The 15770-nt window shown below is 42.3% G+C and overlaps 1 protein-coding gene across 1 annotated transcript in view; it reads left to right on the top strand.

The window, feature by feature from the left end:
• Positions 1 to 15770, top strand: part of LOC128636449 (gastrula zinc finger protein XlCGF57.1-like) — a 168195-nt gene that overhangs the window by 108245 nt on the left and 44180 nt on the right. Inside the window, exon 3 of the mRNA XM_053689462.1 lies at positions 3040 to 3144. Coding sequence (XP_053545437.1) covers positions 3040 to 3144 — 105 coding nt within the window. The remainder of the gene's footprint in view (positions 1 to 3039; positions 3145 to 15770) is intronic.

The raw sequence follows: 15770 nt of genomic DNA, 5'->3' as shown, positions 1-15770 counted from the left end.
TAAATAAGGGTTCAACTTCTTCAGTGTCCAGACCAGGGCTAAACAGTCCTTCAAGTTTTTGTTTTCAGAGACGCTTCTTTCTAGTTGGAGACAAATCTCATCGGCTTCTTTACAAGTTTTTTGTACCTGCTCTTTATAGGTATCCACAAGCCCTTCATACTGACGTAAGTTGCCCTTGAGTTGCTGCACCTCACAATGAGCCAGTGTCAGCTTTTTCTCCAGTGTCGCTAAGTTTGTCTTTACTGTTTCATGTTCCACTCTGAAGCTGGTGTTTTCTGCGGTCTGTCGGTGCAGCTTGTCTAGCAGAGATTCCCGTTCTAAACGCTCTTTTTCCTCTGCGCTCCTCTTCTCTCCCGCTAGCACTATTACGTGATTGTTTAACGTGACCATTTCATCCTCTACTTGACTCTTCTCCATCACCACATTGTAACAGGACTTCCACGTATCAATAGCGGATAGAGATTTACTGAGCTCAGCGTCCTGGGGCTTAGCAGCAGGTGGGTCGGTCTCGGTGGCACGGATCTGGGCACGGGTAGTCACAGGGTTAACATCGGCGGGACCCATGGGAGCGTAGGCTGAAACAAGGGGGGCCAAGTCATTTCCAAGGAGAACATCAGCTGGTAAATCCTTCATGACCCCCACATTCACATGTCTAGAGCCCACTCCCCAATCCAAATGTACCCGGCAACAGGTAGGCGGAACACAGCGCCCCCTGCTACCCTCGCAGCCACAGTGTCTCTGGTGTGCTGGTTCTCAGACACCAAGTTGTTTTGGAGCAAGGTCATGGTAGCACCAGTATCCCATAGACCACTGACCTCCTTCCCATTCACTTTAAACAGTTGCCGGTGCTGTTGCCGGTTATCCCGGTGGGCAGCTTGCACAGGGTCTGCTTCATGTAGTATGCCCCAGCATTCTTCCTCCTCTACGCAGTGGGCAGCAGGCTGAGGGTTACGTGGGTTTCCGCCGGCGGGTCTCCTCCAGGACTGTGCTTGGTTCGCTGTGTTTAGGGGACACTCTGGTCTTTTGTGCCCTAGTTGCTTACATCCAAAGCACAGAATAGGCTGTGAGTAGTCCCTTGAGTTGAACCGGGCTGTCTGAGGATAGTTTGTGGCTGGAGGCGGTGTGATAGAGTGGTGCGCCGGGGGTTGGTAACTGGTAGCTGCTGGGGTGACTGTGGGTCGGTACTCCACTCTGCCAGGGGGCTTAGTGGTAGCAGTGTCCAGTTTGCGGGCATCCGTATACTCATCTGCCAGGCGAGCAGCTTCATGTCGGGTGGAGGGTTTACGGTCCCGAACTCACTCTCTAACTCCTGCTGATAACTTGTCAAAGCAATGTTCCAACAGGAATAGCTGCAGCACATCTTCCCCAGATACGGCTGGTAGCTGCTGGGGTGACTGTGGGTCGGTACTCCACTCTGCCAGGGGGCTTAGTGGTAGCAGTGTCCAGTTTGTGGGCATCCGTATACTCATCTGCCAGGCGAGCAGCTTCATGCAGGGTGGAGGGTTTACGGTCCCGAACCCACTCTCTAACTCCTGCTGATAACTTGTCAAAGCAATGTTCCAACAGGAATAGCTGCAGCAACTCTTCCCCAGATAGGGCTTGGCACCCCGCCATCCAGTGAGTTGCTGTGCGGTGCACCTTACATGCCCACTCAACGTAGGAATCTCCAGCTAGTTTAACAGTGTCTCTGAACCGCCTCCTGTATGCCTCCGGTGTAATCGCATACCTGGAGAGCAGCGCCTCTTTTACAGCATTATAATCCCCGACTTCCTCATCCAGAATGGCCCAAAAAGCCTCGCTGGCCCGACCGAATAATTTTCCGGATAATATCGTGACCCAGTCCTCTGCGGGTACCTTGTGTAGGGCACATTGCCTCTCAAAATCCGCAAGGTACCCATCAATCTCTCCTTCTGTTTCCAGGAAGTTTTTAAAAGCTGCAAAATGTACTTTTCTCTTTTCCACTGGAGTTGCTGTGACTTGGGCTGCTGCAGCGCCGCTTTGGCGAAGTAGGTTGGCCTTAGGTTGGGGCCGTAATGTGCCAGTCTTATTTTAACTGCCCGGTCAAAGCTTGCTTCTTCGGGGGTTCTGTCTGATATGCTGGGCTCATTGGTTCCTTCGGGCCCTGGTACTCCGTCCATCTAGGTCAGTATTGTAATAATCTCCCTCTTCCTGAGGTTACTGGCTTGTCGGCCCCGTTGTCTTTAAGGGTAGCTCTTCTGGGCGATGAGGTTCATCCCGTCGCTTGCCACCAGTTGTTATGGTATAACCTGGATATCAAGGGTTAATACCTGATGAAAGATGCCCTGAATACGGGATCAGCAACACACAAACCCAGTTAATTCCCCCCAAACATGAGACCAAGCTCCATCTTGAGAGTAAAACAGAATGTGTTTTATTGAGGGCTATATGCCCAGTATTTATGCAGGTCTCCCACCTAGTTGACACTCCCTAGGTGGGGGATTGGAAGAGATTAGATAGAGGGAAGATGCCCTTTTACAGGATACAATAGAATTACATTACTTAACCAAATAAACAATTAAACACAAGAAAACAATGGAGTCCTTCTTGGCACCTGGCAGTCTGATTAAACAATGTGAACGCTTATCACTTAAACTTAATTACAGTAAACAATAGCTGATGTCAGGAAACCTGTTTTCAGAAAATAGTTTCTCAAAGCTGAACAAAGTTAACCCTTCCAGTACTGACAGAGGGGTCTATCACATTAGCATTTAGCTTTTAACAAAGAATTACCAAGTGAACAAAGCAAATTTGATGATAAAAGTAAATTGGAAAGTTCTATCTGAATCATGAAAATTATATTTTGACTAGACTGTCCCTTTAAATTAAAACTGATTTCTTTTGTGGTTATCTCATTTGTTCTGTCAATAGAAAAGTATTTTTTCGATATTTGAAAATTTTATACAGCGTGTTTCTCAGAGAAGCTATCCCATTAAAATATAAAGAAGACACAAAATATGTTTAATGTGTCTGTAAATAAAAAAACTGTTGACTATCAGGTCATTCCTGCTGTAATTACAGGACGTCTAGAGGAAAACCTGTGCACTGGGCTAATAAATGTGAAGGAAGAGGATGAGACAGACGACATGAATAGTCAGACTGAAATACATTCATCCCTCCCTGCCGGTGAGTAGTAATACATGAGAGTTTGCCTGCGCTGTGCACACAGTTACTCTCCCTTGTAGCCCATCTGGGAGTGTTTTTGTAACAATGTATAGTTTTGCTTATTTTTTAATAACATTGTGACTCCTCACCAAGCCCCAAAGTATCAGATGTAGACTGAAGTCTACAGATTCCTGCTGCTATTGTTTGTGTAATCTGTCTTTTCATATGCAGGGAAGGAGGGGTTCTGCTTTTCATGCTTTCTCAGCCCCTTTCAATAAGTGCCCCGGCCTAACCTCATCAACAGAGCTAAACTGGGATCTTCTAAGTACATTTTTAAAAGGTTTTATACTGGATTTTCTTCTTAAACGGGAAGAGTAAACAGCTGCATTCATTACTTTTGGGAATTCAGAACCTGGCCACCAGGAGGAGGCAAAGACACCCCAGCCAAAGGCTTCAAATACTCCTCCCCCACTTCCCTCATCCCCCAGTCATTCTTTGCCTTTCGTCACAGGAGGTTGGCAGAGAAGTGTCAGAAGACTGAAGTTAATCTCTTATGGAGGGTAGTGCTCTTCGAAATGGGACTGGAGTTTTAAGTAGTCCTGTCAGTCTGTCAGTGAGAGCATGGGGGAAAGTTAGAGTCCGGAGATGCAGGGAGAGTCTTTCTGCGAAACCATTCCGACATATTAACAGCTCCTTGGCAATCAGTGTTGACGAGTTTTGCTGCCTGCCTTTATTCACTCAAGTCCATGTCAGAGGCGAGGCTACTATCTGTCACACTTGAAGGGCCATGTTCCTGTTCCACGGCATAGATTCCGGTAAGATCCTTTCATTTTACTTAATTTTGTGATGTGATGTGATGTTAACCATATGTAACCATATATTGTACCCTAGAATAGGAGTGTGTGGCTATATATAACAACTTTATATATAAGCTATATATAACAACCAGCAAATGAAACTTGCAGTAACATAAACATAGTAAGTCACCCAGGCTACTTAGAATAGAGACTGGAGCAGATCACATACATCTAATGCAAATGACAAATTAGTGTGGCAACCTAATAAATATTTCCAACCTGAGATTATCATGAATTGGTTGTCACAATATGAAACAATCAATATAACTGTTCCAAGCAAACATTGATCTTCCAAGGAGCAGTGTCTCTAAGCCAATTTATCCAATTCCTCTCTTTAGATGTAGGCTAGAAAACTTACCTTTGTAACTCTCGATGAATAATGAAGCCTAAAAAAATAAAGAAACTGGCACATATGATGTAAGATACAGTTAGAGATAAAATGGTGTCAGTGTAAAGATAAGCATCTCTCCTCATCTGGAAAACACGCTATTTGAGCAGCTAGCTTTGGAACCTAAGTGTTAAACAAAAGGGCACCCACCCTAACTTAACATTCTATAATAACAGAAATCTGCAAACATATAATTATGAAACTTAATTCTACAAACTGTAACTGTGGTAGGACCCTATAGTCAAAGCAAAGTGTGGAAAACAGCACCAACAGATATGTGGCTTGTGGGGCACGGAACCCAGGATCTGCCTTATCCTGCAAATACTTCAAGTAGCAAAAAAGATTTGTTCCAGCCACCAATAGTTAAAAAACCTTTATTTCTTCATATAGGGTCTTTTGACAAACATACAACGTTTCAGACCTGCTATAGGTCCTTAGTCATGTATACTGAACATACACTGATTCATCATTTAAATACTTTACACCTGGTCAATTGTTCACCTGTTGTCATGTGACTACTCATTATTGTATCACTGCCATCTTGTGGCCATCTAACATATATATTCCTATTGAAAAAAAGCATTCTGAATAGTCACATTGAAAAGGTTTAAGTATCAAACAATGTTAATAAATAAAATCATATGTACAAAATTAAAATAGAAGAAATCTTACGCACAATATGCAGATATGCCATTGCTGTTTACTTGTTATTTAAATGTTAATTTGGACTCTTTCATTTTAGAGTTGATTTCAAAAAATTGCTGCTAAATATTATATGGATTACTGTCAATTTGAACACTGTAGGCCTATTTTGAAAATAATCTTTTACTTTTCTCTTTAGTCTTTTTATGTGTAAAGATAATTTTTGTAAAAAAATTTTTTTTCCAAAAAAATCTCCCTTCAATTTTACTCAGCTTATTAAAAGGGGTTGTTAGAAAATTATTTTAGATTAAAGAAATGCAGGTATCATGATACTCAGCCCATTAGAAAGGGAAGATTTACATATTCATAGAGATGTTTTAGGAAAAACAAATATTTAGTAAAACAAACTCCAATCGAATTCTTTGTTCATACCCTTAGGTATTAAGCTTTCCAATTTGTATATCCAAAACATCTCTCTTGTTTTTAGTATATGTTCTCTATTACCCCCCCTCCTTGGTCTCTCAATCTGTTCAATTATTTGGAATCTGAGCTGGCTGATGTTATGACCCATAGAGAGGAAGTGAGAGGATACAGGAGCCTCTTTGTTCTTACATCTAATATTGGACTTATGTTCTGTTATCCTCTCCCTTACCTCTCTACAGGTCTCGCCCAAATAGATCAGACCACATGGACACTTGATCAAATAAATACAGTAACATGACCTGCAAGTAAGATATTTATTAATTTTGTATTTTCTACCATTTGTGGGGTGAGAGAAATATTCGCCTTTAATCATTGAACTGCAGTTACTGCAGTTCAAACAGGGATAACATCCATCTCTCCTAGGGCCTATAGTCTTCTGTATGTTCAATCTGTTACTGCCTATATCTGAATGTACAAGGCTATCTTTGATACTTCTATTTCTTCTGTATGCTGTCATAAAATTTTCTTTAAACTCATTCACTTGAGGGTTACAGTCCCTTAGGATGTGCCAATGCTTTCTTAAAATACCATTGATCTTCTGACTAAATTCATTGAACTGTGTTACAAACACTAGACGATCTGTTTCTTTACTTTTGTACCTTTTAGGTAATTCTTTATTGTTAACTACATCTAGTTGTTCCTTAATTAGTGATATTGGATACCCTCTATTGATAAATTTGTCAGCCATCTCCTCCAACCTTTGCTTGCATCTATTCTCCTCAGACACTATGCGTTTAACCCTTAAAAATTGGCTCTTTGGAATGGCCCTGAAGATACTATCTGGATGGTGACTTCCATATTTCAATATGTTGTTCTTATCTGTATCTTTTGTATGGATATCTGTTTTTAAGAAACCATCCTTAAAGTATACATAGGTGTCTAGGAACTCAATTCCAATTTCACTCATATTTAAAGTGAATTTTAATCCATTGACAGAATTGTTAAGATCTTCAACAAAGGACAATAGGCTACCAACGTCACCCCCCCACACGCCAAACACGTCATCAATGTACCTCCACCAGGAGGCGCCATAGAGCTGGAACAAGCCATGAGGGTACACAAAGTATTCCTCAAAGCTATTCATGAAAATGTTGGCGTATGAGGGGGCAACGTTGGAGCCCATTGCTGTACCCTGTTTCTGCAGATAATATGTATCCATGAACAGAAAATAATTCTGATAAAGAATAATAGATAGAAGTTCTATTAGAAACCAGATATCTGCCTCAGTATAACTCTTACTAGATCTAAGCATATGTTCCACAGATGAGATCCCTGTTGTATGTTTGATAGATGTGTAAAGGCTTGAGACATCTAATGAAAACAAAATACATTTATCACCTACATGTCCTAAGTCCTGTAATTTAGCCAAAAAATCATTAGTGTCCCTAATGTAAGATGTAGTGTTCTTAACTAAAGGCTGCAATACTTTATCCAAGAAGATGGAAATATTAGAAAATACTGAACCCATCCCTGCCACAATAGGGCGTCCTGGGGGATTTCTTAAGGATTTATGTACCTTTGGTAGTACATATATTACTGGCCTAATTGGATCTGTTACATATAAGGCCTCCTTAAACTTGTCTGTTATAATATCTCTTTGTGTAGCCAGAGTTAAGATGTTATTTATCCCTTTATTAATCTGTATGGTGGGATCTCTAGTCAGTATTTCATAAACTTGGGTATCTTTTAGTTGCCTATTGATCTCATCTATATAATCAGATTTGTTTAAAATCACAATGGCCCCGCCCTTATCGGCCTCTTTGATGATTATATTTTTATTCTCTCTCAGAGATCTAACGGCTGACATATCCTCTTTATTATTTTTCCTATTTCTTTGCACCAATTTTCTTTTTTTCTCTCTTTTAAATAAGTTGTCCACTTCCCTCTGTACAAGATTAACATATGTGGCTGCACTATGTGTGGATGCTGGTGAAAAAGTGCTTTTTTTAGATAGACCAAAGTGCCTAATGTCATTAAACTTTATTTTATTAATTGTGTTGGTGTCATTTATGTTATCCCTTTGCATAGAGAAATAAATCTTTAGCCTCAGTTTCCTATAGAACCTCTGTAGATCTTGTTGAATTTTAAATTCATCACAATAATTCTCTAGGCAATAGGATAATCCTTTATTAAGAGCTGTTTCTTGCTCTTTTGTCATTTTCAAATTAGACAAATTAAAAATTAAATTCTCTTCTAAGTGCTGTGTGTTATACTGTGAATTCTGGTGTGTAATATCATGTAATGATTTATTTAAACCTTTAAAAACAATATGTGAATCAACCTGTGCATCAACCTTTTCAACATTAGACATTTCATATCCATTCTGTGAGTCATTAAATACAATAGTGGTATTAGTGTTACAGTCCACATTTGCATATGAGAGTTCTGTGCAGATCCCCTGTTTGGGTGATAGTCCCTTTATAACAGCCATATCCCTCAAGACAGAATGAGATCCATCATTTATACCTTTCGTGCATACATCCATAGTCTCTGTTACAGGATTTTGGTCTATAGGGTTACAGGTCTGGTTATATCCTAGAGCATCTAATGAGCTTAGATAAGATATTTTTTCTCCATGCTCACTAGTTATGTCAAGGCAGCCCAGCCGGTCATTGGAAAATATTTTCGCATCTCTTACCCCATATTCATTTGTGCCATCCATTCGTGAGGAGCGTCTATACCCATTAGCGTCTTCCGTTTTTACATTCATGCTGAGTGCCTTCTCTGGAACTAGTAGCGATAGTGTCCTCGTTGATTTCCGCGCGTCCAGTAATCCATATAATCTTTAGCAGCAATTTTTTGAAATCAACTCTAAAATGAAAGAGTCCAAATTAACATTTAAATAACAAGTAAACAGCAATGGCATATCTGCATATTGTGCGTAAGATTTCTTCTATTTTAATTTTGTACATATGATTTTATTTATTAACATTGTTTGATACTTAAACCTTTTCAATGTGACTATTCAGAATGCTTTTTTTTCAATAGGAATATATATGTTAGATGGCCACAAGATGGCAGTGATACAATAATGAGTAGTCACATGACAACAGGTGAACAATTGACCAGGTGTAAAGTATTTAAATGATGAATCAGTGTATGTTCAGTATACATGACTAAGGACCTATAGCAGGTCTGAAACGTTGTATGTTTGTCAAAAGACCCTATATGAAGAAATAAAGGTTTTTTAACTATTGGTGGCTGGAACAAATCTTTTTTGCTACTTGAAGTATTTGCAGGATAAGGCAGATCCTGGGTTCCGTGCCCCACAAGCCACATATCTGTTGGTGCTGTTTTCCACACTTTGCTTTGACTATAGGGTCCTACCACAGTTACAGTTTGTAGAATTAAGTTTCATAATTATAGATCAGTTAGCGTAGTAACAATCCCAATGTTTACCATGCTTATCCTAATTCATAATAATTAATGTGCATTATCAGTCTGTCACATTGGCTGTATTGTGAGAGTTGGCTGGTATCAGGCTTATGCAGTTTGGGACGCCATGAGAAATAAGCCTTTGTCAAGTTATACAGGATCCGTTTTGTGAGGGAATCTCTCTTATCCATCATCTCCTCCTCTGCATCTCCAGATACAACGAACAGAGTTTGCTGGACGCCATGACCATCCGCATACTCTGGTAGGTCTTTGGATTCCTTGTAAACATACCTCTCATATAGCTGGTGTCGAGGTGTCAGCCGAGATGTTCCTAGCAATTCCGATAGCAGTGAGTCCATCTTTACCTCAGATTCTATTTTTACTTTCAGTAGACGATCAGACATTTTGCCCCGTGTAGTGCTGTCAGGCCACACCCGAGCTTCTTGGACTACCTCTTGCTTTCTGTCCTGGAAGGCTATAATGCTCTGTGAGGGACCGGGATCTATATGAAGCCTGATGAAACAGCCTTGAGCTGAGAAACGCGTCGCCTGTGTTTTTAACTTTTTATTAAAATAATTTATCTTGGAACACTTGCTACTATCCTTTTTTGTGAGTTGTCCCTTTTGCTAAGGGATTCCCTTCGAGACCATCCTGTTTTTGGCCTACTTCTGGATCCACACTGTCCTGAGTGCCTATTATCAAGTCTGGTGGGTGACTGAATTGACCCCATCCTGCTCCTATAGCATCAAGGGAGATGCTACAACTATTGTGAGTACCTCTCTTATCATTGGCTCTGTATCATCACTGTTCCTGCTATACTAGGCCATGTTGGCACCTGTGTCTTTCTTATCGTTTTGAATATAGATATTACATCTTTGTGGGAGTTTGGTCTGCTGGGTGACTTTAATAGATCCCAGACTGTCTCTATAGCACTGACTGAGGTGCTCTCCCAAATGTGAGTCTACTCCTCTTATATTTATTAATTCATTTGGGATCAAACAATATTGGGCCATGTGGCGCATCTGTCTCTTCTTGTGTTTGTAGATTGCTGACTCTGTGACCTAGTTGCATTCCGTTTGCGGGTGCAATGTTTTCCCTCCCGCCTTGGGTTGGGTCATTTGTCTGGAAGTGCGGGCATGTCCTTCCTTCTTTTCTCAGTGTTTTGTTTGCTCTAGTACATAGAGTACAGGGGCCTCCCTGTCTTGCTACCAAGAGCTGCGAGGCTCCCATCGTTATGCCATTTTATGCATATCGGGAGGCCGATCTTGCAAGGATCACTGGAAACTGTTGTTTTCCCAAGATAAGAACTGCCCCTTATCATACCAGGGTCTTTGGACTCTTGAATGTTATCCGTCGATCTTATTGCAGATCTAGCCCTTTGGGCTTAGGGATAGGAGGTTTGGGGTCAGTAGCAGTCTTTTCGCCTGTCTGGGTCAGTAAATTGACCATTTATATTCTCCAATGTGTGGGTCAGATCGTAGGGCTTGTCTACATGGATGGGTCAAAGTATTTTCTTCCCTTGAGGAGTGTTCCTTCTTTTCGGAAGGCTGCTGTGTAGGGGTCCTTGGACCCGAGCATGAGGTTCCTGTCATGGTTCTGTATAGCCTGCTAGTTCGGTCAGGGTTGTACTCTGGGGTATTGATTCCTAGTAGATCCATCCTTTTTCTTCCAAGGATCTGAGACTCTTGTTTTTCTGTCTTTCACTAGCCTTTGGGCTGGGACTGTTATCCTGGAAGGAAGGCCGGGGATCAGTCTGCTTTTTGCAGTATGGACCGTTTGCTGGTATTGAATCTGTCCTCCCCGTTAATGGGGGGATTCTTTGTGCCCATCTCTTTAATGGCTGCGTCTGCTGCCAGGATGGAACGCTCTTTGAACGGGAGCTGCTGTCGAGATTTTTCGGCACCTTTCAATGGGACGTGTCCCACGATGGCTCAGGACAGCTTTGCTGCCTGGAGAGTGGTCATCGCGAGTTTTGCACACAGGTGGCCCTCTTGGAGAGCTCTTTTTTGTGGCTAAGACAGTTTTCTTTCTCTGCGTGTCTATGCTTTCTCTTGTTAAGTGTATTCAGTCCACGGGTCATCCATTACTTATGGGATATATTCCCTTCCCAACAGGAAGTTGCAAGAGGATCACCCAAGCAGAGCTGCTATATAGCTCCTCCCCTCACATGTCATACCCAGTCATTCTCTTGCAACTCAACTAGATAGGACGTTGTGAGAGGTCTGTGGTGTTTTTTATACTTAGTTTATTTCTTCAATCAAAAGTTTGTTATTTTAAATGGCACCGGAGTGTACTGTTTGTTCTCAGGCAGTATTTGGAAGAAGAATCTGCCTGCGTTTTCTATGATCTTAGCAGAAGTAACTAAGATCCACTGGCTGTTCTCGCACATTCTGAGGAGTGGGGTAACTTTCAGAAAGGGAATAGCGTGTGGGGAATCCTGCAAACAAGGTATGTGCAGTAAATTATTTTTCTAAGGAATGGAATTGACTAAGAAAATACTGCTGATACCGATGTAATGTAAGTACAGCCTTAAATGCAGTAGCGACTGGTATCAGGCTGATGAATGTATGTACAATAAGTAATTTTCTAAGGAATGGAATTTGACTAAGAAAATACTGTTAATACTGAAGTAATGTATGAGCCTTAACTGCAGTAGAAGCGACTGGTAGCAGGCTTATTAATAACACTACCATGAAAACGTTTACTGGCATGTTATTCGTTTTTTGTGAGGTACTTTGGTGATAAATCTTTTGGGGCATGATTTTCCACATGGCTGTCGTTTATTTCTACATAGAAATGGTTAACTGAGGTTTCCCACTGTTGTAATATGAGTGGGAGGGGCCTATTTTAGCGCTTTTTTGCGCAGTAAAAATTCAGTTATAGTCTTCCTGCTTCTTCCTCCTTGATTCAGGACGTCTCTAGAGAGCTCAGGGGTCTTCAAAATTCATTTTGAGGGAGGTAATCAGTCACAGCAGACCTGTGACAGTGTGTTTGACTGTGATAAAAACGTTAATTGTTAAATTGATTATCCGTTTTTGGGTATTAAGGGGTTAATCATCCATTTGCTAGTGGGTGCAATGCTTTGCTAACTTAATACATTTACTGTGAAAATTTGGTTGCTATAACTGATTTGGTTCATTTTTATTTCAACTGTGACGATTTTTTGTGCTTCTTAAAGGCGCAGTAGCGTTTTTTTATATTGCTTGTAAATTTATTTGAAAGGATTTTCCAAGCTTGCTAGTCTCATTGCGAGTCTGTTTAAGCATGTCTGACACAGATGAATCTGTTTGTTCACTATGTTTGAAGGCCAATGTGGAGCCCCACAGAAATATGTGTACTAAATGTATTGATGTCACTTTGAATAAAAGTCAATTTATATCTGTAAAGAAATTATCACCAGACAACGAGGGGGAAGTTATGCCGACTAACTCTCCTCACGTGTCAGTACCTTCGCCTCCCGCTCAGGAGGCGCGTGATATTGTGGCGCCAAGTACATCAGAGAGGCCCATACAAATCACTTTGCAAGACATGGCTGCTGTTATGACAGAGGTATTATCTAAATTGCCTGAATTAAGAGGCAAGCGCGATAGCTCTGGGTTAAGGACAGAGCACGCTGATGATGTGAGAGCCATGTCTGATACTGCGTCACAATTTGCAGAACATGAGGACGGAGAGCTTCATTCTGTGGGTGACGGATCTGATCCAGGGAGACCGGATTCAGAGATTTCTCATTTTAAATTTAAGCTTGAGAACCTCCGTGTATTGCTAGGGGAGGTATTAGCGGCTCTGAATGATTGTAACACGGTTGCAATTCCAGAGAAAATATGTAGGTTGGATAGATACTTTGCGGTACCGGTGTGTACTGACGTTTTTCCTATACCTAAAAGGCTTACAGAAATTATTAGCAAGGAGTGGGATAGACCCGGTGTGCCCTTTTCCCCTCCTCCGATATTTATAAAAATGTTCCCAATAGACGCCACCACACGAGACTCATGGCAGACGGTCCCTAAGGTGGAGGGAGCAGTTTCTACTTTAGCTAAACGTACCACTATCCCGGTGGAGGATAGTTGTGCTTTTTCGGATCCAATGGATAAAAAATTAGAAGGTTACCTTAAGAAAATGTTTGTTCAACAAGGTTTTATCTTACAGCCCCTTGCATGCATTGCGCCTGTCACTGCTGCTGCGGCATTCTGGTTTGAGTCTCTGGAAGAGGCCATTCGCACAGCTCCATTGGATGAGATTATGGCCAAGCTTAAAGCACTTAAGCTAGCTAATGCATTTGTTTCTGATGCCGTTGTACATTTAACCAAACTAACGGCTAAGAACTCCGGATTCGCCATCTAAGCACGCAGAGCGCTATGGCTTAAATCCTGGTCAGCTGACGTGACTTCTAAATCTAAATTGCTTAATATTCCTTTCAAAGGGCAGACCTTATTCGGGCCCGGCTTGAAAGAAATTATTGCTGACATTACTGGAGGTAAGGGTCATACTCTTCCTCAGGACAGGGCCAAATCAAAGGCCAAACAGTCTAATTTTCGTGCCTTTCGTAACTTCAAGGCAGGAGCAGCATCAACTTCCTCCGCTCCAAAACAGGAAGGACCTGTTGCTCGTTACAGACAGGGCTGGAAAGCTAACCAGCCCTGGAACAAGGACAACAGAGATGTCCAGGATCCCTGGGCGTTGGAGATCATATCTCAGGGATATCTTCTGGACTTCAAAGCTTCTCCTCCACAAGGGAGATTTCATCTTTCAAGGTTATCAGCAAACCAAATAAAGAAAGAGGCATTTCTACGCTGTGTGCAAGACCTCTTAGTAATGGGGGTGATCCACCCAGTTCCGCAGACGGAACAAGGGCAAGGGTTTTACTCAAATCTGTTTGTGGTTCCCAAGAAAGAGGGAACCTTCAGACCAATCTTGGACCTAAAAATCTTAAACAAATTCCTAAGAGTTCCATCATTCAAAATGGAAACTATTCGAACCATCCTACCCATGATCCAAGAGGGTCAATACATGACCACAGTAGACTTAAAGGATGCCTACCTTCATATACCGATTCACAAAGATCATTATCGGTACCTAAGATTTGCCTTTCTAGACAGGCATTACCAGTTTGTAGCTCTTCCCTTCGGGTTGGCTACGGCCCCGAGAATCTTTACAAAGGTTCTGGGGTCACTTCTGGCGGTTCTAAGACCGCGAGGCATAGCGGTGGCTCCGTATCTAGATGACATCCTGATACAGGCGTCAAGCTTTCAAATGGCCAAGTCTCATACAGAGATAGTTCTGGCATTTCTGAGGTCGCATGGGTGGAAAGTGAACGTGGAAAAGAGTTCTCTATCACCACTTACAAGAGTCTCCTTTCTAGGGACTCTTATAGATTCTGTAGAGATGAAAATTTCCCTAACGGAGTCCAGGTTATCAAAACTTCTAAATGCTTGCCGTGTTCTTCATTCCATTCCACGCCCGTCAGTGGCTCAGTGCATGGAAGTAATCGGCTTAATGGTAGCGGCAATGGACATAGTGCCATTTGCGCGCCTGCATCTCAGACCACTGCAATTATGCATGCTAAGTCAGTGGAATGAGGATTACTCAGATTTGTCCCCTCTGCTAAATCTGGACCAAGAGACCAGAGATTCTCTTCTCTGGTGGCTTTCTCGGGTCCATCTGTCCAAGGGTATGACCTTTCGCAGGCCAGATTGGACGATTGTAACAACAGATGCCAGCCTTCTAGGTTGGGGCGCAGTCTGGAACTCCCTGAAGGCTCAGGGATTATGGACTCAGGAGGAGAAACTCCTCCCAATAAATATTCTGGAGTTGAGAGCAATATTCAATGCTCTTCTAGCTTGGCCTCAGTTAGCAACATTGAGGTTCATCAGATTTCAGTCGGACAACATCACGACTGTGGCTTACATCAACCATCAAGGGGGAACCAGGAGTTCCCTAGCGATGTTGGAAGTCTCAAAGATAATTCGCTGGGCAGAGTCTCACTCTTGCCACCTGTCAGCGATATACATCCCAGGCGTGGAGAACTGGGAGGCGGATTTTCTAAGTCGCCAGACTTTTCATCCGGGGGAGTGGGAACTTCATCCGGAGGTCTTCGCTCAACTGATTCATCGTTGGGGCAAACCAGATCTGGATCTCATGGCGTCTCGCCAGAACGCCAAGCTTCCTTGTTACGGATCCAGGTCCAGGGACCCGGGAGCGGCGCTGATAGATGCTCTGACAGCCCCTTGGGTCTTCAACATGGCTTATGTGTTTCCACCATTTCCGATGCTACCTCGACTGATTGCCAAGATCAAACAGGAGAGAGCATCGGTGATTCTGATAGCGCCTGCGTGGCCACGCAGGACCTGGTATGCAGACCTAGTGGACATGTCGTCCTGTCCACCATGGTTTCTACCTCTGAGGCAGGACCTTCTAATACAAGGTCCTTTCAAACATCCAAATCTAATTTCTCTGAGGCTGACTGCATGGAGATTGAACGCTTGATTCTATCAAAGCGTGGCTTCTCAGAGTCAGTTATTGATACCTTAATACAGGCACGGAAGCCTGTTACCAGAAAAATTTACCATAAGATATGGCGTAAATATTTATATTGGTGCGAATCCAAGGGTTACTCATGGAGTAGGGTTAGGATTCCTAGGATATTGTCCTTTCTACAAGAGGGTTTAGAAAAGGGCTTATCTGCTAGTTCGTTAAAGGGACAGATTTCTGCTCTGTCTATTCTCTTACACAAACGTCTGGCAGAAGTTCCAGACGTCCAGGCTTTTTGTCAGGCTTTGGCTAGGATTAAGCCTGTGTTTAAGACTGTTGCTCCTCCGTGGAGCTTAAACTTGGTTCTTAAAGTTCTTCAAGGGGTTCCGTTTGAACCCCTTCATTCCATTGATATTAAGCTTTTATCTTGG

Source organism: Bombina bombina, chromosome 7, assembly GCF_027579735.1.
Source record: "Bombina bombina isolate aBomBom1 chromosome 7, aBomBom1.pri, whole genome shotgun sequence".
Lineage (NCBI taxonomy): Eukaryota > Metazoa > Chordata > Amphibia > Anura > Bombinatoridae > Bombina > Bombina bombina.
This window is presented reverse-complemented; position numbering and strand designations above follow the sequence as displayed.